The following is a 23460-nucleotide window of genomic DNA, read 5'->3' on the forward strand; positions in this document are numbered from 1 at the left end:
ACATTCTTTGTATGTTTAATTTTCACATCTAGAGAACCGCAGACAGGGCTCATCCCTAATAAAAGGGTCCCGTAGCAAAAGCTTAGGGAAAGCATGGTAGAATGGCTAGGTATGCTAAAGCATATTAACAAATATATGGCAAACCAGGGTATACGATGGTAAATGCATAGTACAGTATAAGAATGGGAAAAGCATGGGAAAAGTGCAAAAAATACCATGGAAATATACAGTGGTAAACTTTTAAAAGGGATCGGTCTTAAAAAGGGCTCTTTTGATTTTGACGTGAAACATTCTGTTCGGTACCAAATTGATTGTCAGACTTGTACTAAAGCAGTGTCATAGTCATCATAGTCTTGTAATTATATATACACTGCTGTGCAAAAGTCTTAGACATTTTGAATGTGAATGTGTCTAAGACTTTTGCACAGCAGTGTGTGTATATATACACATATATAAAATGTCTTTGCTACTAAAAGATTGAAATGGTTCCTGCAAAGTGGTAAAGATAAGGCTGCCAAGTACTGAAGTCTTTTTAAAAGACTGTCCAACAGTACCACATGGTGGGACCTGAAGGTACTGTAGAGGTACAAAGGTCAAGCTGCACAGCCCTATATTGCTATAAATGATTTACTGGATAAGCAGATAAAGTGTCACCTGGCTGGCTACATTCAGGTTATTTCCCATGGTTGGTGGTAAACCTAAATCGCTGTCAGAATTAACAAGTATCTCAGTAATATACATCCTCCTCTATAGCTGCAAATACAAAGTTTGAGCCATCAGTAACATCCACTGTACGCAGTATTTTATGTAAAACTAATAATGAAATATAGTGACAGACCTATGTCACCATATACCCCTCATTTGAGCTAAATGATGTCATTAGCAAATTTCATTAGAATGAAGTGGTTCTTTAGAAATACAAAAAAAAATAATAATATGTATGACACTGACAGATGGTCAGAGAGAAGATCTACTGGTATAACTATTAAAGTATTAAAAAAGCCCCTTGGTAAGTTTTATTACAATTGGGCAAATGATGTGATATAAATATGAAAAGTGTGACATAAACAGATGTTCAGACAGGCAGCCTCCATGTGCCCCTAAAGAAGGACGGAATTGCTTGTGCTAAAATTGGACAATGTTCTAGATACTGTATATGGTAAACTGTGTGTATGCCATCCTCCACGATATCACTGTCGCAGGGGAGATGAAGCCTTTAGAAGTGGTTTTAATAAGTGTGCCAGGAATCCTCCTTTGTATGGCACTTTAACTTCCTCTACTGGGCCCTTTAAAATACCAACATACCTTCTCAACCTGTCCTTCAATCAAATCGTCAATGATGATGACTTACCTGAAAGTGCCAGTACTGTAACCCAGTGCTGTGTCTTCATTACATCACAGAAACAAATAACAATGTATCACCATAAACTGGATATTTATAAAAAAAAAAGAAGACACAAAGGAATTCTATTTCAGTCCAGTGTCACGTCACGTCAGTTTAACCGAGCACTGCCACATCAGTGTCAGTGCTCGGTTAAACTAACATGATGTAACCAACTTCTTGATGCAGTCACGCGGGAATCTAGAGTTGTTTTCAATGCACCATACTGATGAAAAAGACAGACAGCAATGGTAATAAATACAAACCTTTATTTCTCTTGAAAGACTGAGAGACATTCATTTTAAAAAAAATTTAAAGTCATTAAAAAATAAATACATGTTTGTGTTCAATATTGATTTCAATCATAAAACAAAAACTAAACAATAATCGCCATAATGATACGCTCAGGTGCGTTTGGGAAGTGCCATCAATGTTTGTTGTAACACAAGCCCCATAGTCACCATAGTTAGCCACCACTATTGTATAGATGTTTCTTTTTGTACAAGCACATTTTATAAACCACACGTCTGAGAATAAGCTACCTGACGTTTAAGAAAGTGAAAGATACTGTTCGTCAGGGATCATCAAGATAAAGCAGGTAACCAGGCGTGCCAATCAGATGTGAGTGTTTGTATCATTGTGCGAGACAGTGCAGTAAAGTTTAGAACACTGTAATGCAGCACCCCATGTGCTGCCCTGGCGTGTGTATTAGGAATTCCAAACACCATCCCCATTTCCATCTCGCTACAGAATGTCTCACTGGCACCACTTCACACCAGCTCCCCTCACATGTCATTGTGCCTGCAGGCAAGGGAATGCCACACTACAGAAAGGGGCCAGGCAGCAGATCGATTCCTTTTAATTACTGTAAGATGGCTTGTTCAATTTAAAACAGTTTGGGTACCGTTTAAAAATCGAGTAAAACTAAAGAAACTTAGTCGACATACGTTTCAACAAGAGTGTCATTTTCATCATGTTTTATGATTCAGCGGGGGCAATATATATAGGACCCTGTTTCGATAATTAAAATGATGCTCTTTGTGCACCAAAGTTATGAAAACATCTAACAGTGCATCCTGTGAATCTCTCTAGTGCATTTCTCTCTCAATGTATGCAAAACAACAAGGAGGGTTGTGTTTTAATGACAGGGTTTAAATCAACTGAATTGACCCCACAGTGTTTAGTCTGAAATACACACATATAATTTGTGCTTCAAATTCATCGATGATCTGTAAATAATAATTTAAGAACTATGGTTGCCTTGGTGCAAAATTTTGTGGTAGCTGGCACCTGACCAGGGATTGCAGTTCTGACTGACGCTGTCAAAAATGAAATCCCTTCTTTTAACATACTAATGGATTACAAACATTTCTCTCTCCCATTTCCTCAAATAAACCAAACTGCTTTTGTTAATACAGTCAGTCTTCTATATTTCCACATCAGTGTCAGTGCTCATTAATGTACTTTATTAGAAATTCATATTGCAAGAGTCACAGGGTGTAACACCTTCATGTATAGCTGCCGTTAGCGAATATAAATTGAACAAGTTCTAACAGGCATGAGCTTGGCAATATTACATGTCATAGTATGTTAATCTTCTAAGGGGTTCAATATATTATTAAAAAATGCACAGGAATCTCAGTGTACAAAAAGAAAAGAAACAAAACAAGAAGACAGGCATTTTTTGGTTGAAGTTTTGTGCCCAGGTGACAGATCCTTCATAGTCAGATCCAAATAAAAACACAGGAACCATTGATTGAATTAAAATGCCAATTTGCACCTGTATAATAAATACTACCACTACTACTACTACTACTAATAATAATAATAATGGTATAGTTATCAAGATCTGTGACTGTTTGGATTGTTAAACTAGATCCACTGCTTTATGCTTTGTAGGATTGTTCAATTCCTTCGACAGGTCTTTAGCTTCTTGAACTCCCAAGATATGTCCTTGCCATCAGAGCTTCCACCCCCCAACAAAACAACTTTCAAACAAACAAACAAACAAAACAAGCTAGGTTATTCTACAGTAGGAACATCAGGCCCAAAATGTGCAAGACAGAATTTATCGCTAAATCACTTTATCAAAGTAGACTGCCTGTAATCACATTCCCCCACTCCTCCTATTCGTTATAAATCTAACTTGGCTCTTCATACACAATATTAGCGTCCCTGTGAACACAAACTGGCCGAAGGTCCCCAACATCTATTAAAGATCCAAGCACATACGTTTCAGTAAAAAAACTCTTAAAAAACACCTTTTAAAAAAAGGTCAGGGTCCTGGGTTGGCCGGTTGGCACTGCAGTGGTTTTTCAGAATGGGACAGTGGCTCCCCCCTGTGGCAAGCCTGTCAGGTCAGGTTTACACAGCCAGGTTTTTATCTTGAATCTCTTCGTCATACATTGGTGGTGGGGTCAGGGGCTCAATGGTGACCAGTCCGCTGTTGTTCGAGTTTTGGATTTTAAGCCTGAAGTCCTTCAAGTGCGATTTGTCAGACTTGATCCTGCGGACCTTTAACGGTTTGAACTTCTTGCTGAAGCGTGCGTTTTGGCGACCAGCCTGTTGCTGTGGTGGCTGCTGCGTGGCGGCGATGGCATCAGGAGTGGTCCGCCCGTCTGTGTTGGTGGCAGCTTCCGCAGAGGCTTCCATCTCCAGTGCATCCGCTAGCGACTCGTAGGAGGGGAGGGAGAGGCTGTTGTGGAGGTTGCTCTGCCTGACTGGGTACTCGCTGCTCCCCACCACTTCTTCATAGCTGGGAACGTTATACGCCGGGACGTGCCCCTCTGGCCTGCGTTTAAACAAAAAAAGTACATGCAGTTATTCTTTGTATGGAAGTCCCAGTTAACAGATCTGGTCAAGAAGACAGTATTGCAGCATACAATAATGAAACACAGTCACTAAATGTTTTAAAGATAAACTTCACTGTGCAATTTATTATTGTTTAGATTTTTTTGCTTACAGATAAACACCAAAACGAGGCTCAGTTCCAGAATCAGTTTCTTATTTCTTCATTACTATGTGCGTTACCTGCTGCACAATGCTCATCCATTTTCTTTTTTTTCCGTGCTACCTTTTAACTTAATACCTTGCTGGATTGATCTGAAATTTTGCATATGCACTGATAACGTAGGGAGATTGAAAGTTACAGATTTTGATTGAAAGGGTTCCCCCCCCAAAAAACAAACAAACAAACAAACAAACAAAAACACTAAACTAAACATAAAACCCCCACGAAGGCTATTAACATAATTACGAGCACAATCGTTCGTGGAACACATTGCTGGGGTTTTCCATGCTAGGCACACATCCTTCCAGTTTAATTTGGCCTTTGATATGTAATTATTCTGCCATTTACTAATGGATAACAGTGGAATTAAAGCCGAGCGGGACTCACACTTCCTGCCTTTCATCTGCAGACTCGCTGTCCTCGTATTCCACGTCGGTGGCCTCAGCCTCGTGTCGATTTTGCAGATGTTTGTTGCGGATAGTCAGGCAGATAGAAAGCAGCAGCACAGCCACTCCGCTGCCCACCAGAACGAACGCCACAGACGAGGTCTTCCCCTTGGTGGAGTCCGTCTCTGGACCCAACTCCGGCTTGCTGCTGTTCCCAGAAGGCACTGCGTTCCCTGGCACCACGCTCCACACGATCATCACCACGCCCAGAGCGATCAGGCCCATCCCCAGAGCACACAGAGCATACTGAGACCCATTGGAGCTGGAGTGTGAATTCTGAGCCATCCTTCAGTCTTTAAGTCTTTGGCCCCGGGGTCATAAACAAGCCCTGGTTGTGTGCTGGCTGTCTGAACTGAATAAAGTATTTTTATTTATAAAATAAAACAGCTCTTCTGTTCTATGATTTGCTGCGTTCTGAAATGAGAAAATGATCAGAATTAGAGCCTTTTATAAAAAATAAAAAAAAGACGCTAATTACACTGGCAATGCATCTTCATCCTGGATCTATTCAGATCTCGACAAATAAATGATCATCTGCTTCTTCCAAGTTCCTGGGCCCATTCTAAAGCTAATTTTCTGAGAGGTATAAAACTAACAGGAAGTAGCAGTTCAATCTTCCAAAGTACTTTTCTGACTTTTATACCACTAAAATGATTATATTCCACTCTGAGTATATATCATGGCCTAGGCACTTGCTTCAACGTATATTCCTCCAAGCAAGATTCGTTAAGCATTCTTTGCAAGAAAAAGATGTGAACACATTTAAACAAGCAAACTTGCTGAGCTGCTATTTCTGTTTGGAGCACGGGAAACCAGCAAGACTGAACGGAGACCTGACCTGAATGGAGACTCGTGGCTGAAACCCTGCATCCTAATTGCATCCGGGGAGCCTTGTCGCTAAGGTGGGGGCAAACACTGTTCAAAATACATCCAAGAAATCTTTTGATCTAAGAGGGACTGGTAAAGAGCAAGCACCCTTTTATCAGTATACAGGAGCCTGGGGTGCAGGGTTGAGAAAAATACCAGTAAATCAAGTAGACCCAACTTTTTAGCTAAAGCCTTTGTCATTAAATATGGATCAAAATACACTTAGTGTAATTGGGGGCTTGCTTCCATGTGAGTTTTCTAGACTTGATTAGCTTTCAGCCTTTTGAGTCGATTAAATCTAAATTTGGCCCCCAATAAATCCTCCTGGTGTTTTCTGCAAAGGGTGATTTATTGCTCTCTCAATGAAATGCAATGGGAAGAGGTCTGCGATCGAGAGGGTTTACAGATACACAGCTGCTGTTTAGACTATTAAAATAGATTATTTCAATGCTGCTCATGCAGTGCACGGTCCAGTCTGTGTGTATTTATATGTGGCTCTGGGTAATGTACTGTACACTTCTACTATATCCCTTGAGATGATCCATCACTTTTTGGAACACCATTATTGAAAATAATTGCATAACTTTCCACTTCTTAAATCATTATGTCTCTGAACATGTTTCTTGTATCTAATAAGTAAAAAATAAACGACACAAAGACCAACAGCACATTCTTTTTACGTATTGTTCTGTACCAATTACCACAATACCATGCCCTTATTGAAAATCCTAACAAACATATTGTGGTGTTCATTTGTGAATAAAAAAAACAAGGAATACCCCCAAGACACAGTACTACAGCTACTACACCACAGTCCATCTGCTTGTAGAAACGATTGGTCTAAATGTCCCTGCAACAGCTTAAAACAACCAGAAGAGGGAGCATTCAGCTCAAAGTCTTAGACCACAACAATCAACTTCATTCCTAGTGAAGTTTTACATTTTAAATGTGTCCTTTTGGCACCAGCAAAACCCCAGAAACGTAAAAGGTTTACGGCAGGTCCTAACCAGACTGAAGAAGTCATTGCACATTATGTTTCACAAGAGCCCAGTAAAACAACAATAACCCATCCATACACAGTATACCAGTTCAAGACCTACAGTACAGTAGTTTCTCAACATAGCGATCAATCTAAACAGTGGCGGATCTGTTTGGGAGTCTCTAGTGCATTTCTGCCTGTAAAAATATGCAATAATGACAGAGGTCCTGTTTATTGATTTAAATGACAGTAGTATTTAATTCTGTAACTGATCAATTGAAGTCAATACTGTACATATATTATATATATATATATATATATATCACATTTACTTGTTCTACAGCAAAACAAGGACACTAGCACACTACTTCAGCATTAAACTTACTGTAAATGTAATAATGCATGATCTCCAGGCCAAAGACAATAATTGGCAGTGGTTTGAAGGATGAGTGACTTTCAGATTTTGCATCACAGCCACAGACACGTTTAATGAAACTTTGTGACATGTAGCGTGGATTTGACTGGGTGTGCACACATGGCGGATTCTGACCAACGTATGCATCTGGAAACATTTCCGATTGCTGATCATTGGGTTGCACAGCCACTCAAAAGATCTGAATCCAATCTATAACGTGTCCTGTATAAGGGCTGTGGCTCATCCCCCAACATCTCCTTCCCTTGAACCACGTTTTCTCTTCAGAAGTCTCCTCCATATTGATCTCATCAACCTGGCTCAGCTTCCTGTCCATTCCCATGAGCACTCTCACCAGCTTCAGTTACCTTGACAACAAAGCCTCTGTGGCTGCAGCAGCACTGTGCCTTACACACGTTTTTATTACTGTGCCCCGTTCTTCCTGCCTAAAAACAAAACGGACCCTGACCAAGCGGTTTCCTTCCCAGGAGGAGTGGAATGAGGTTAGTGTGTGAATAAATGAGGGCTGCATCTGAACGGCAAACACTCAGTCTTCCTCACTGTTTAAGAGCAAATACATGAGTCACACCACAGGTGGACAAACTGAGTTAGAGTATCGGAAGGGTGCATGGTGGCACAGCTAGCAAATTTACTTCTTAATGTCTTACCGCTGGGAGGCCCGAGATTGAATCTGGCTCAAGTTACAGGTGAAAAGGGTTTGGTGGTGTCTTGTAAAATCTGGAAGGTCTGAAATGGCCAGTTTGCACCAATTGTCTAACATAATAAATATGATACTTTTGAAAGAGGACTATGATGAGTCTTAGTGCAGCAGAATTATCCCTAGAATAAAAATCGCCCCCACCGATCACATTCTTGGTTCCTCAGATTCATACATTACATCTGACAAGGCAGGACAATGCATCGTATCATTATAACAAAGGTTCTTATCAGCATCTGCAAACCCTACTTTCAAGGGCCAAACTACAGCAGAGCTGCCATCCTTCAAATTAGATCAAGCAGAGACGACCTTTGTCAAAAAAAACTGCACATTAGGAAGATAAAAACAGGAAACACTATTGTGCAGATTTCTGGACAGAGGACTGGCGAGCAAAGCTGCTCATTTAGCACAGCAGTAGAATCATAGTTTTCAATGCCAAGTAGAGAAATGTTTTGGCTAGTGTCTTCATTAGTGTAACCAGCTAACCCATCGCCCCACAGAACTAGGTCACTGATTTTGTGGTTGTGCTTCAGCTCTTGACAGCTGGCATCCAGTTTGCTAGGCTGACCACGGCGACAAACAAAGTGACTTGAAAAAGTCAACCCACGGTGGAGAATGCTTCTTACCCCAAAGAAAAGCTTTTCGTCTCAAAGCGACACAAACTGCACCAATAGAGGTCAAGTAATATTTGACTCTCTATGTACACTGTGGCAACAAAACAAAAAACAAACAAACAACAAACTGGAGACTTTTAGTAAAAGTAGAAAATACTCTGGTCTGCCAAGTATGGAAATGTATGTAGTCATGTGACATGCGATATACTTGAGCTATGTAAACTGTGTGCAACTAATCACCTGATAAAGCAGGATAACCTTGGAAAAGGGACAGTTTGCAGTAAACCATCATGGCAAAACAACTACCGGAACGTCAGCAGGGGTATATTGCAGGCGGGTCACAATGGATGTGGATAATGTTGCAATGTGGAATGCAGATCTGTTCAACTTATTGTGACAAGCAAGAGACTGGCTCCTGTTAAATCACTAACAAAAAATAAAACCCTTTACCTTTAACAAGCTCTCTGAGCAGAAACGGGAACACAAGTACATGCCACCTGTCGGCCTTCTTGTTAAGCAATATCTGTTATGAAACATATGGCCTTTGTTACATCAGAAACTGTACCCAGATCTCCGAAACCGTACATTCATAGTGGAAGGGTACAACGGATGTATACTTATTTCAAGATTAGCTCAATTCATAACATTATGAGCAGAAATTGCCAGATTGCAGACACACAACAGTTTCATAAATCTGTGCAGCCATTTGGATTTTCATCAAAACAGACTTAAAAAAAACATTCTTGACTATATAGAGAGTTAAAGTTTGAAAAGGAAATCAGAAGGCAGGGGCCAATAGAAAAAATAGTGCATGCAATTGTACTGTGATTCTTGAAATGTATTTTTTGTTTACGACTAAGTCGCCCTGGGTAAGGGTGTCTGCTAAGAAATAAATAAATAATAATAATAATAATAATTTAATTGCAGAAATTGTGAAAACCAAACACCCTCCGCTCATCAACCATCTGCAATTTTCAAATTATTATTATTTTTTTTTTTTTAAACGCAATGCAGTATTAAACTATATATATATATATATATATATATATATATATATATATATATATATATATATATATATATATATATATATATATATATAGCTATAGCTCCCTACCATGTTGAGCAACAATGACTTGTAGGCTGCGTTTGCTGTGCTCCATATGTGCTGGCTCCTGGACACCCCATAATGACGTGATTGATCTTTCAAACATAATCCACTGTAATCTATTGTTTGAGCAGCTGCAAACATCCAAATACATTACACTTCACAGCTTGTTCAAACAGTACTAAACCGCATGCACCAAGTGAATTGTTATATTGCCCATGGACTCGGTTGTGTTGTGGATGCGAGTTCTCCTGTAACGCATGCGGGGAGAAGTTTTTTTTAATGTAAAATCACAGGGCTGGATTGTATTATGGATTTGTAATTCCCATCTGAAAACTCATTTTATCACATTGAAGATGAAGACAGTTCAGCCATACTTCTATTTCTATCCCACATGCCCATGCAGTACATTAAAAGAGAGCTCAAAGGCTACAGTAACCCTGGAAACAGAGTCAAGTGCCATAACAACAGCCTCTTGACTGCTCTCCAGCATTGAAGACAATACTGTACTATTCAATTTATTATTAACATTTTTATTATTTCAAATGGGTCTACATTTTCATGAAATGTATGCTCATACACGGGTGTGTAGTTTTAATCTGGGTTCTTTCACTTTTTACACTGTACAATGCAAACATGTCTTCATCCAAACATCTTTGCAGGTCCTGCGATGGAGCCCAGTTGCGTCACATCTCCTATTCCACCTGTGCCTCTGATTGAGTTCAACTGTATCCTGACAACTGTATGAAAATGGGGGATCCTTGTGAATAGGTCCCACCAGAACTAATACTAAAAACATACGTTTAACAGATTTAAAAATGTGTGGGTAAGCAGTTGTTTACTACTGAAAGTATTGTACACACATCAGGAAAAAAAAACAAGCACACTTCATTATTTATTTATTTTTTACATTGTGACCACTTTTTTAAACTTTTAAATTGCACTCCCTGCCTCAAGATGGCTTCCCGTGTACCCGCATGGACCTCTCAGAACTACATTTCCCATCATCCTCCTGCTCACTGGTTAATCCATCTCAGTTACATATGTGAGCAGGAGGATCATGGGAAATCTAGTTCTGAGAGGTCCATGTAGGTACATGGGAAGCCATCTTTAAAAAAAAAAAAAAAAAAAACACACACACACACACACACACACACCTTTACATAAACAGTTGTAGCAACACATGAGAACATGTAACACAATAAAAGAAAAAAGTTCCTTATGTGCCCTTTAAATAAACATGGCAATGGACGAGCAAACAAACTCATTCCACATTTAAGAAAATCAAACTGCCAAACTGATTACTTAGATTAATAATTAATTCAATGGCAATAAAGTTACAGTTTTTACCGTAACACAAAGAAGCACTTTCTGACAAGACCAAGAACCAGTAAATACAGGCTTTTTATTAAGTTTGTTTTATTAACATCTATCGAGTTTTACAGTTGAAGCGCACAGAAATGTGTGTTGCGAGACCGGACCCGAGGCATTTACAACTGGACGAAACAGCATACAGTAAACAAACTATAAAACACCTATCGAAATGGTAACAGGCAAGCGTTCATTTGTAAACAAAAACATACCAGATCTCATAATTAAAGGAAGCATTTTTGTATCCAGATTACAGGCCTAATTTTTGCACCGCTTTATTTATTTATTTTTAAATACGGTTCATCATTTGAATACTGTTTAATTCTCGTAAGTACCGGATCTGGGACCCAGCACAAATGAACCCCAGTAAATGGTGTGTCTTGTCCAGTGTTGAAGTTTTCAGTGATTTGGACCACTGTAGCACTGTCTGTATCCTGTCACCATACACTGCGCATGGGGCCATGAGGTGTCTTATCATTGGGTGCAGCCTCGACACCTCGGCTAAAGGCTGTGCATGTGAAGTATCTCTTGGGATCCACCAAACCGCTGACAGAAAACCAGCTGCTCTGCCATGCTTACCCAGAACTACAAACATGGTACTGGGAAATGTGCAGCAATAGCACCGTTTGTGACTCAGTAAACGCTACAGTGTCTTTGCACCGACATTGTGTGCAGAGCATACTACTACTGTAGGTGTCATGTTAACATTTAAATGGTATAGGGTTAACACACATCTAAAAAGGGATTACGTTGAGAATCTCTTTGTGCTGATTTCGTTAATAAAAACATTTACAAAACAATCAATAAACTGAGCTTTCCCAACCCTGGGTAACTGCAAAATATTTTGCTTAACATTGAAGGAATATTCTATACCATTTGTGTTTTAATGTTACAGAAGGGGGCTTTATTCTAGTTTGCGCTTTGTGTCATTTGTTTTCTGGGTTTGAAATGTGTAACCTCTTGACATTGGTGTAACTACAGTAGGATGAAACCCTCCCTGGTAGGGAGGGTTTCTACATCAAGATAGTACCTTCAAATTCTCCCACAGGCCAAAACATATAGCTGCTTTTTGCTGACAGAACAGGAAGTCTTCGTCTTGCTCTATTACAACAGACATGCATGCATGTATACAGCTAAAATCGGTCTCTGTGAGTCACACAGCATGGGGCTTGAATTATAAGTGTAGCTGCCAGTCAGTTCTGTGAATACAAGGCTTAAAATTCCAGTATTTTTCCTTTTACTGTATATGGGGAGGGGAAGAGAATAGCTTCATACTGTATGACTCACCACAACGGTATTGTAGTACAGTATCATTTGAATAGCTTGACTGCTTACTCTAGCTACTGTACCTTTTAAAATAGGTTTTACTTTACCTATTTCAAACCAGTAGTGATGTGAACTATACATTACACAGAAAGTGACCTATACTATAGTCCATTGATACAGACCTCTGAAGTTTCCTGGTATTGGGTACTGCCTGAAATCTTGCGATGTATCAGTTTTATGCCACGAATGCCACTGCCAGTCAAAAGGTGCTCAGTGATTTAGTAAATTCAACATGTTAAAAGGAGACTGAAACCAGTGGACTTCATTCTTTATAAATTACCTAACTATCGCTGTTTTTAGTTCAATAAAGGGTATATGGTTAAATATGCTAATTTAGTACCAAAAAAAAAAAAGACAAATTCTACAAAAACAAATCGGAAATGCCGACGACTCGCCCACAGTTTCCTGTTCATCGGCTTGTATTATTGTATCCTGGATTTTCAGAATGGTTGAGAAAGTGTTGGCGGGAATGTGGAAATCTGCAGCAACATCTTTCTTGTATGCTGGTACATTCACTATCTTCCACTATCAACACCTCCACTTTTGTCTGCAAGGATAATGCAACGGTCACTCGTTTCAATCCTTCATGGAAATGGCGTTGATGAGGGAACACTATGGCAACACGACAACTGTGTCTATGGCAACTTGAAATGCATCACAGGGTCAACACATGTCAGTGTAGGCTAAAAAACAAGAGAAAAATCAACCTAAACTACTTTTTATGAAGGCGACATTGATTTCTGTGGTAGTCTACTAAGCAAGTTGTAGCTCCACAGTACATTTAAGGATGTTGGAAATGGTGGTTTGTGAACAGTTACATACCAAACAATTACTCAGAGAAAAATCCCCCTCGCTCATCCCAGTCATTCTTTTCTTTTACCTTTCTTTCTTTGGTTTCCTCTTTCTGTGTCGGTCCAAACACACACAGTTGTTACTTATGACTACTTTGCTTTTTATAGTGTGTTCAATTGTTAAACTTCCAGATTGCACCACTAAATAAACCTGGTTTCAGCGGGTCTTAACACAGAGCTCAGTTGTCTATTTGGGACCCAACTGCATCAGAATCGCTTCAGCAAATATGTTAACGATGGGGCAGGCGCTCTAACAGGGCAAGACAGGTCTTCAGAATACCATTTAAAAATCAATGATTTATTTATTTATTTATTTTTTTTAATCGACTTGATTTATATCAGCCAACCCTGATATATAGATACGGAAACATGCTTTATCAGGCTTACTTCAAGCTACGAACACCGACCCCGGGGTCACTAGAGTCAGATATACAATACGTTTAAGTTCACAGCTTCAAGTACACAGGGTTTTGTGTGCAAATCCAGCACATCCCTACAGACTGCTTTAGCACTGAGTCACTCATTTGACCTCATCCAGTCATGAGATTACCTAGCTCATTAACGCTCAGAGACAATGGCTAGAACCTCAAGGCTTGTTCCAGAACCCTTTAAGTGAACTGTAAAAGCAGGGACCTTCCACAATGGTTGTGTGCAGTGAAAAGGTTTCCCAGTGCAAACTAAGAAGGTGTGCATCTTATGCTATGATCTGTGAATTGAAATGATGATGAGTTTCATAGTACTGTACTTAGGGTGGGGGTATTCAATTTAACCATTGTATGGCTGGATTCACAGACCCCAATTAATACTAATTTTCAACTACTGTATCTAATGTTACCTTAGTTAAGGTAGTCCAAGTTGTGCTATTCAGGTTTGAATGATAATTAACTTTTAATTACAGATTATTGGCAAAAAATAATAACAATATTCACGATTATCTTAAATCACATTTTAACTCTTCTGTATTAAAGATTCTCACTAGTTCTTAAAAAAATAAAATATTGCATACAGTATGTCAACTGATTTAGTCTAGAAGACAGTGAGAGAACAAACAAAGAAATAGTCCTTGCGATGAATGATCAAATTAATGCATTGGTATTGCTTCAATGAAGTAACATGCTCTGCCCAATGAAATAACGTTTATAGCCTGAGGCAGCCTGTCACTGAGGAAAGGTCAATAGAGAGAGCCAAGCAGGATTGCTAGACCTCACAATTCAGTGCCTCTCAGGACTATTGCAAATATTTACAGTGCAAGTCACAGGATTAGTGATAAGGGGCACCAATTCACAGCCCTTATCGTTGCTCGTATTGTTGTGTTTGTCAGTCAGAAGCGAGAAGTACGAAGTTTATGCAAACACTTCCAGACAGTCCCCGTTTTTTTCTGCAAGTTTTGAAGAACATGTACAGAATTAAGATTACAGTACTTACCTGTTCCTGGGGCTGGTTTGTTACAGAAATATTTAGAAACTTCTAAATTCTAAGTTTACATGTTTAACCGTTGTGAAACATATGCATGTTTAGTAGGAAGTGTAGTGTGTGTGAAAATGTATATTCAATATTTCAGGTTTAATGGTTTGAGGGAAGTGTTACTCTACAGCAATGGATACTGGTCTATTACTAGGAAACTTCTCATTAGAAGGATGTCCACCACAGTCACCTAACTCTTAGTTTTTAATTTCAATACTGTTGTATCAACACTGTACAACTACTGTATATGGAGCCTCAAAATGCAATACATTGAGCACAGGAATGTCCCAGTAGTGAATTAATTCTCGGTTCCATTTTGCTTTGTCCATCATTCTATTCTAAATCTGTTCATGTGATTTGCCTTCCTTCCTTCCTTTCCCCGCAGTACATTAACTTTACAGAGATACGGTTACTGTATTTGGGCATCTGATGTACTGTTAACTAGGAATATCTGTGTGACAGGGTAGTGTCACAGCCCAGGCTCTTACGGGCAAGAAAGAGACCTAGAGACAGAAAGCTACAGGTTAAGTGCTGCTGAGCATGTTTATTACCAAAACAAACACAAAAACAGGAACAAAATAAACTGGCACGAGGGCCAAAATAAAAGGTTTAAACAAAATAACTACATGTAGACTGGTCATTAGCCTTCACTACTACTTTGAAAACCAATACAAAAACTCATAGACGCGTGTGGTACATGAGCCACCGAACAATTTCCAAATGTTAGTGAGAATGAAAGTATAGTGTGGAAGTAAAATAATATTTGATGGCAGGATGTGCTTTATTCTCATAGCGATGCCAGTCGGAACACGGCTGCAGCACAGGGCAGTGGCCAGAGCAGCAGGCGGTCATGGGGCTCTGCCACGCAGTGCATGTTGGTAGTTACAGTCGTACAAACGAGAAAAAAACAAGCCAAGCAGAACACAATCAGTTAATGGCTTCACCGGTTTCTTATACAGTCAAAAAGGTGCTCAGCGAAAATGGTGACAATAAGCAAAGTGGACTTTAACATAAGGGTTATAACACAGTAAACAGCTGCCTTACTGTGGAACTTAGACTAGGTATTACAGTACATTACAACAGCGTTCATTAAGATAATGTTTTTTTTCAATATACAGTATTATACTGTACATGTTCAACACATTGTAATAACTAAAAAAACATAACATGCAAACACATTGCAGTGTTCTGCAAGCTATATTGTCCACCATACGTGACAACCATGATATTAAGTGAACAAGAAATCAGTTGTGTGGCTAATAAGTGTGAGAGATATAACCTGTAGTGTGACAATAACCTAATTATCAGGAGCTTGCCCCCATGGACTCGCATTATATTCTCACCCATGTGGTGACAATAGCAGTTTTTTCATAGATTTAGTGACAGCAGTTATGAAGGCTGTCACAAAACTCTGTTTGCAAATGCCTTAATTATTAATTAATCTCAGTACAGAGCCCTCAGCAGAGGAGTTAATGACTTACAGTATCAGTTGAACTTTATGAGCTCACGTTTAGCTCTGCTACGTACAGTGTGTTGTTAAAGCAGATCTGCGAATGTTGATTTAAGCCTGGTTTAAATCTTCTACTGTCATTCTTTCCACTTTATTGTAAGGTAGTTGCAAGGGAATCGCATTGTTACAGTATGTAGGTGGCTGAACCCTATGTAAATTATACGGTGCAATAAATGGCTTTAAAACGTAACAAAAAGGGAATTAACTGTTTCCCATAAATTGTTTTGTTTTAATTAAGTAGTTTTATGGAGCACTGACCTTACACAGAGCGTTTATTAATGGTTTAGATTTATACAGGGGGCGTAGTTGAAGTTTAGCAAAACAAGGCTTTGATTCCCACCCCCCCACCCCCACCCCCACCCCCACCCCCACCCCCACCTTCCCCCCCATACAAATGACTCCTCCTAGTACCAGGTTTCAAAAGCTTTCCAACAAAGAAAAGTAACTTTAATTTTAATACCCCCCCCCCCCCCCCCCTCCTTTTTTTTAAATAAGTCTGTGTTAAGGTGCTTTCATCCGTGTTCAGGAACTTCTCTTTAGTTTCCTGCCATAGACAGAATTAACAAAGGCCCCAGATATGAAGGGTTTTTATAGAATAAGCCATCTGGTGATCTGCCATTTTGGAGCATGTTTCCCTTTGTTTTCGCTGGCAATATACATGTTGTGCACTCTACGTTGCTGGCACTGACAAACTAAAGTAGAACTGAAAATCTGCTCACAAACCTGTAGTTAAAAAGCAAATAGCAGGGTTCAGGAAAATACTGTTACACACCCCCACGTTACTACAACTGTTTAAACAACATACCTGTGATCTTTATTTTCATTGTGAAGATCCTGACAACTTTTTAAACTTATAACTTTAAACTCTGTTTCAAAGCTTTTTTCAAAATGGCCGCTCTAGTGCACTGGGGTTTGGGATAAGAACATAAGAAAGTTTACAAACGAGAAGGCCGCCATTCGGCCCATCTTGCTCGTTTGGTTGTTAGTAGCTTATTGATCCCAGAATCTTATCAAGCAGCTTCTTGAAGGATCCCAGGGTGTCAGCTTCAACAACATTACTGGGGAGTTGGTTCCAGACCCTCACAATTCTCTGTGTAAAAAAGTGTCCCCTATTTTCTGTCCTGCATGCCCCTTTATCTACTCTCCATTTGTGACACCCGATCCTTGTTTCATTTTTCAGGTCGAAAAAGTCCCTTGGGTCGATATTGTCGATACCTTTTAATTCTGAATGCTTTAAATTAGATCGCTGCATAGTCTTCTTTGTTCAAGACTGAATACATTCAATTCTTTAAGCCTGTCTGGTCGCTCTTCTTTGCACCCTTTCTAGAGCAGCAATATCCTTTTTGTAGAAAGTTGACCAGAACTGAACACAATATTCTAGATGAGGTCTTACTAATGCATTGTAAAGTTAATCTGTCCTCTAAATCAGTGGTTCTCAACCTTTTCAGACTACTCTACCCCTGAAAGTTGGGTTTGTTGTGTATCCCCAGTCTTGAGAAAGTGCTTACTTTCAAAATTATTTGTCATGCAATTACAAAACAAAACAAAAAACGCATTAGCACAAATTCAGTACTAACATTTCAATGCAACATTTTAGCCTGTTTTCAACTTATGAGTTTTGAAATTCTGTGAGGAAGTGAAGACACAGCAACAATGAAGACTTTCTCTACATTGTGAATGTTGGGGAAGTATGACTGGAACAGAGACGACAAGTGTGCCAAATGGTCTGCTATTGTTGTTTTCATTTCATTCTGCTCAGTTTCCCCTGGATAAACTTCAGTGAGAAATGTGTGAAGCAGATGAAATCAGGTAAAAGTCTCCATCTCCACATTTGGACTTCCAGAATTTGATTATTTATTTATTTTTATAAAAGCATTAACTTTGTCATACAGATTCAGAATGTTAGTAAATATATCTGCAACGTAGGCCAGCTAACCACATGGTATTCTCAAAACACAGAGGCAAGTGCGGACGAATGATCAAAAAGAAACAAGAAACATGTGAACGTCTGGGCGCAGTTCAGACTGGCTTTAAAGTGCTTTCCCTCTTGAAAGCCAGTGCACCTCTGTGTGTAACAACAGTTGCTGATGTTCAGCCCCCAGCTCTTCACAAACAATGCGAAACAGACTAGCATTGAGTGGCCTGCGCTTGATAAAGCGGACTGCTTGACAGATTAATTTAAAACTTCATGCAGCTCAGAACTCATCTTTTTTGAAGCAAGCGCCTCTCTGCGAATGAAACAGTGCATCCATTGCACTGAATTTTCTTTCTGTATCCTAGCAACAAGGCCATTCATTCTCCCAGTCATTGCTACTGCCCCATCAGTGCAGATAAATATGAAAAAGTTCCAACACAGTTCACAAAAACTACTTTGTCAATAAGCTTGAAAATTCTCTCCAGTTGAGTAAGCCTGTATACTTTTGCAAATGTGCTCATTGATGTCATCAGATTCCGGATATCGAACATAAGCAATTAGCTGAGCTTCTCCACCAATAACCGTGGATTCATCAAGCTGAAGCTCACATTTTTGTGTCATTTTACACCAAAGCATGCACCTTAACCGTATTCTAATATTTACAACAGTACAAAGAAGTAATGGTCTGCAGTAAAAACAATTAATTTAAAAAACTAAAAATGAGCTTGTACTTCAGTAGTGCTTTTTTTACATACAATAAAAATAGTTCTGGGGAAATATCTATGGACTGTGAGAGACGTCACGTGCAAGATCGACGACAGAGCTGAACACTGTATTACGTGCCCCCTGGAAGACCTCTGCGTACTCCACGTTGAGAACCGCTGCTCTAAATGCAAAAAAACTGCAGGAAGAACAATTAAAAAACTGCAGGAAGAACAATTAAAAAAAACAGAACAAGTGCTCTGGCTTTTCTGTTCCATACCACATTTGGGATGGTCATTGCTGTGTTACCTGTTTGACAATGTGGGCAGTAATCCTTACACTATCAGTGCACAAGAGCGGACATTTTGAAAAAAGCTTTGAAACCGAGTTTCAAGATATAAATGTAAAAAGCTGTCAGATGCTAACAATGAAAAGAAAAATTACAGGGCATGTTATTTAAACAGTTGTAGCAACACATGGGGATGTACAACGCTATATATTTTGTGAAACCCTGCTACTTAAAAGCACCTGAACACAAAGAACGGACCTTGTTGAAAGTCCAGTTTATATTTCCCAAAATGTAGTTATAGCTTCTTGGCTCTTGCTGCAACTTGCAGCAGAAGGAAGTTATAATAAAACTACATCTTTAAAAATCAAAATTTTAAAACAGGAATACTTAGGGAACACCTTGCTGTCAGACACATGGGCTAAAACAGGGGTGGGCAATTCCGGTCCTGGAGGGCCGGTGTCCCTCCTGGCTTTTGTTCCAACTGTGCTCTAAATTACTTAATTGGACCAATTATTACCAATTATTGGTCTAATTAAGTAATTTAGGGCAAAGTTGGAACAAAAGCCAGGAGGGACACCGGCCCTCCAGGACCGGAATTGCCCATCCCTGGGCTAAAAGGTACTGTGTCTTCTTGAAATGTAAAACACTAATTTAACACCGTATGGGGCACTGCACCTTGGATTATTGCCACTGGAAGGTATTTACTTAACTGAACTAAGTGGCTGATTTGAGAAGCCACAGATGGATTTTACAGCATCAAAGAATTCCTCTGGATTTCATCATTCACATATTTTTTGACATAATCCTGCAATATATCATGGTCAGGGGGTTAATGCAATCCATCTTGATTCCCCAGTGCTGCAAAATGCTCTAAATTATTCCAGGGTCTTATCAGGGTGTACTGTATCATGGTATCAAATCAACCCCCTAACTGCTGTTTGACCAAGAGTTTCAAAGTATTAACGCTCAGAGAGCATCGACTGCAGGATAATGATCGCCTCAGAACAGGATCGGCAAAGAAGATCATTGAGGTTTACAGACTATTAATGCTTTCCTTTAAACTACTGTTGCATTGTCTGCAACTGTCTTACAAATACCACATTTCATTTTTTTATTTTTTTTTATTTTACCCGAAGCAATCAGTAATCAGTACTGTTTCTGTCTGTTCTGGTTTTTCCCTGTTTCACTATCATTTTGAGGTAGGTGCCTCTGGATTTCAGTATGAATTCTAGGTTTTAATCATGCTACGCGTGGCATGACACTGCACATGGGTTCAATTCAAACACGTCAGAGAGCTGCAGCTGGACAGATCATGCAGCAACAAAACAATGACAAACAAACATCCTACAATAAAGAAAAGTCAATGGTTTTGTTCAAGCTCCTAACAGCAACTTGTCTTTTCTCTCCTTTTAATTAGACATTCTCTGACTAGTAATCGGACATCCTTGTTGAATCAGCCTCTCACTGACTGTTCATTACTGGCTTTGTACAGGCATTTGAAGCTGGCTGCCGTCCACTGTAGGGTGTGTATGTTAAGAGCTTAGCAGTATTGTGAAATTGTCAAAACGTAATCAGAGCCTAGTGCCAGACTCTAAGGCTATCCCTCCATCTGACTGGGTTTAATGATCCAACACTGGCGGATCTAAATACAGACGCTCTTTACCGATGTGCCAGGGAGGACGCAAATAGGCTTGCTCGGTCCCCACCACTACTATCTCATTTTATGTGGGCGAAAGCTCTTTAGAAGGCGCAAGGAAGCAAAACAAAAATTTTAAAAAATAGATGTTCCTTTAACCCTCACCAAAGCTGTGTTTGTTACTAGAGTCAATACAACCTGGGGTTGTATAACTTTTAACCACATTTTAATAATGTGTTAATTACGTCAATTTTAATATTCACCTAAACTAAAAACAAACACACACACACACACAAAAATAATCTTGAAAATTGTACCTTACAAACCTAACGACACGTCACGAGGTTTGTTACAGTTCACCTTTTTTAAAATGAAACCTAAAATAGATCAGTTAAATTGGCCTTGTTTAAATATATCAAACTGTTGAAAATATTATGAGGAGAAAAAATCTGCATACGAGATTTTCGGACCAGAATACAAACAAGAAACATAAGTGGATTAAATATTGTCATTCAAAAATTATTGTACCGTAGCTGAGCGTCACATACGCAACTCTGTGATCGTATCGTCGCTTACATTTCAGCCATTTCGACCTACAGTTTAATAACGTCGTAAACATTCACTTACAAAGCTGATAAATTGAAACAAAACCAACAAACAGTGACGCGACAAAGTATTAGCTAGTGGTACAGCGAACAAAAGTACTGTAGGTGTTTCGTGTTGCGCCAGGTAAAATCTCAAATGAACTATCACTTTGCTAAACCTCTTTTTTTCTGAACATATCCTTTGTAGAGCCAGTTTATTCCGAATGCACCCTTTGTTCAGATCAAACGTTCGTTGTTATTTCAAATTGATTAAATGTTGTATGCGTGTAATCTTTGGTTACGTGACATTCGTATTTTCTTCAAACTCTTTTTTAAAAAGTCTTCTCTCCGTACCCCGAATTCCCCTCTTGTTAAAGGGTGATACATACAGGAACTATGTCAAAATTCCACCCATCACGCAACAAAACCAGTTTCTTAACCCTCCAGATAAAGTCGTAACACTTGTGTCCAGGGTCTGAAGAGCCCACACGTTCCAGCTCACACTGTTCATGTCTTACCTCACACAGTCTATCGGTAGGTACTTCCAGAGATTCTCCCACAGACTCGAGCCTCCATTTAAGTTTCTTTCCAGGTGGAAGGAGGGAGTGGGCAAGTTAGGCAACTGCCGAGACCGACAAATCCGAGTATTTCGTATCCCGCCCAGTTTTCTTTAATGAAACGAAAACTACGCAGAGACGTCAAATCAACAAGTTTTACGAAAAATATTTTCGCTCCAATTCTTCTAGTGCCAACTGACACTTTCTGTCAGGAAATAGTAATCATGTACCCAAGAAAATGACCCTCGCGTTATGTCTCAGTTGGGTGGGATGGCAGCAAATAGTATAATTACGTCACAGAAGAGGATATCACAAGGTTAATATGATGCTCAGTATGAAGCATATGGGTGTCGGTGAAAGCTGGCTTCATTCAAGTGAGTTCTTTCTTGCAATGACTTCTCAGTATGACAGACGTTTTAACTAATTCCAAGTTCAACTTTAGCTAGCAAATGCCTGTTTGGAAGAGGTACTACGTTTTTTTTTAGCCAATTGACAGCATTTTTGTTTTCAAGACACATGTAGAAATGTCTATGTGACATGCAGATGGACGGATTCACAGACAGAGAGACACCTCTACGTATCACAAAGATTTCTGCTCACAGTTTAATAGGCATTTTTCCAGATACATATGCACACATTTAAATTATCCTGTCATAACTGGATAAGCAGATCTCAATCCCATTGAGCACGTCTGGGATGAACTTGAATGTTGCATTCATTATCAGGATGCTCTGCCTACCTCTCTGCACTGATTGGGTGAGATACTATTGACTGAAAGGATTAACAGCCCTTGACATTTCCTAAGAGTGCCCTTCCAATAATACACTTTGAGAGGGTAAGGTAGCACTCTTGGAATTTCTGTCCAGGGCAAATTTTGTCTGGAAAAGTCATGTGTAGATTCAATAAGCACCAGTTTCAAATGTTGTTAGAGCGAAATCACATGATCATATCATAGATCTCAAAGCTGTATTACTAAAGCAAGTCTATATGTGTACAGTACCTTATCTGTTTTTATCAGTACAGGGTTAATATATAATAATCTGAAATAAATATATATTTTCAAAACATATTTTTGTACCATAATTAAGTTATTTATATTTTTATACTGTATTCAATTTGTATCATCATTAAATGTGCTGATATATGACCTTTTTTCCATAACAGGTATCTTTTATGAAAGAAAAAAAAAACAATTGTTGTTACACATGTATCGAATGTCCAGTTTTGAGAGAACATATTAAACATGGATTTGTATTTTAAACATGATATCTGGTGCAACACTATTAAATAAATCTCTGTTTACAAGCCCTGCTTTCAGATAGTGTTGCACTTGATTGGTCATTTCACCTGGAGGTTGGTATCGTCCCTGCCCCTTCAATGGTTCTTTCTTATCACTAACCAATCAGCTGCTAACAGTAACAAACTTTGGCCCAGAAGACACTGCTGAAGTGAAATGACCCAGAGCTTTCTTTAGCCTAGTGTAGTACCAGATATCATGTTGTAAAATGAAAATACACGTGTGCTGTGACACAAATGAACGTTTGAGACCAAAGTAGCTAACAGAGGTGCAAAACACAGGAGATTTATGGAATAAATGTATTCAATGAAACAGGATATTACATTCATTCTAGATATTCAGACTTATGCAAACAAACAGTTCCATGTCTTTATTGTTCTGCGTATTTAATAAATGAATTACATTCACTTTGAATCCGCAAGA

General features: G+C 39.1%; 1 protein-coding gene across 1 annotated transcript; it reads right to left on the bottom strand.

The window, feature by feature from the left end:
* Positions 1-1630: 1630 nt before the first annotated feature.
* On the bottom strand, positions 1631-22006 carry LOC131698852 (transmembrane protein 51-like). Its single transcript, XM_058993388.1, has 3 exons — positions 21702-22006; positions 4779-5251; positions 1631-4172 (listed from the first exon to the last, which is right to left on the bottom strand). The coding sequence occupies exons 2-3, from the start codon at positions 5120-5122 to the stop codon at positions 3746-3748; spliced, it is 771 nt and encodes a 256-aa protein (XP_058849371.1). The 5' UTR covers positions 5123-5251; positions 21702-22006; the 3' UTR covers positions 1631-3745.
* Positions 22007-23460: the final 1454 nt, after the last annotated feature.

Source organism: Acipenser ruthenus, chromosome 20 (assembly GCF_902713425.1).
Source record: "Acipenser ruthenus chromosome 20, fAciRut3.2 maternal haplotype, whole genome shotgun sequence".
Lineage (NCBI taxonomy): Eukaryota > Metazoa > Chordata > Actinopteri > Acipenseriformes > Acipenseridae > Acipenser > Acipenser ruthenus.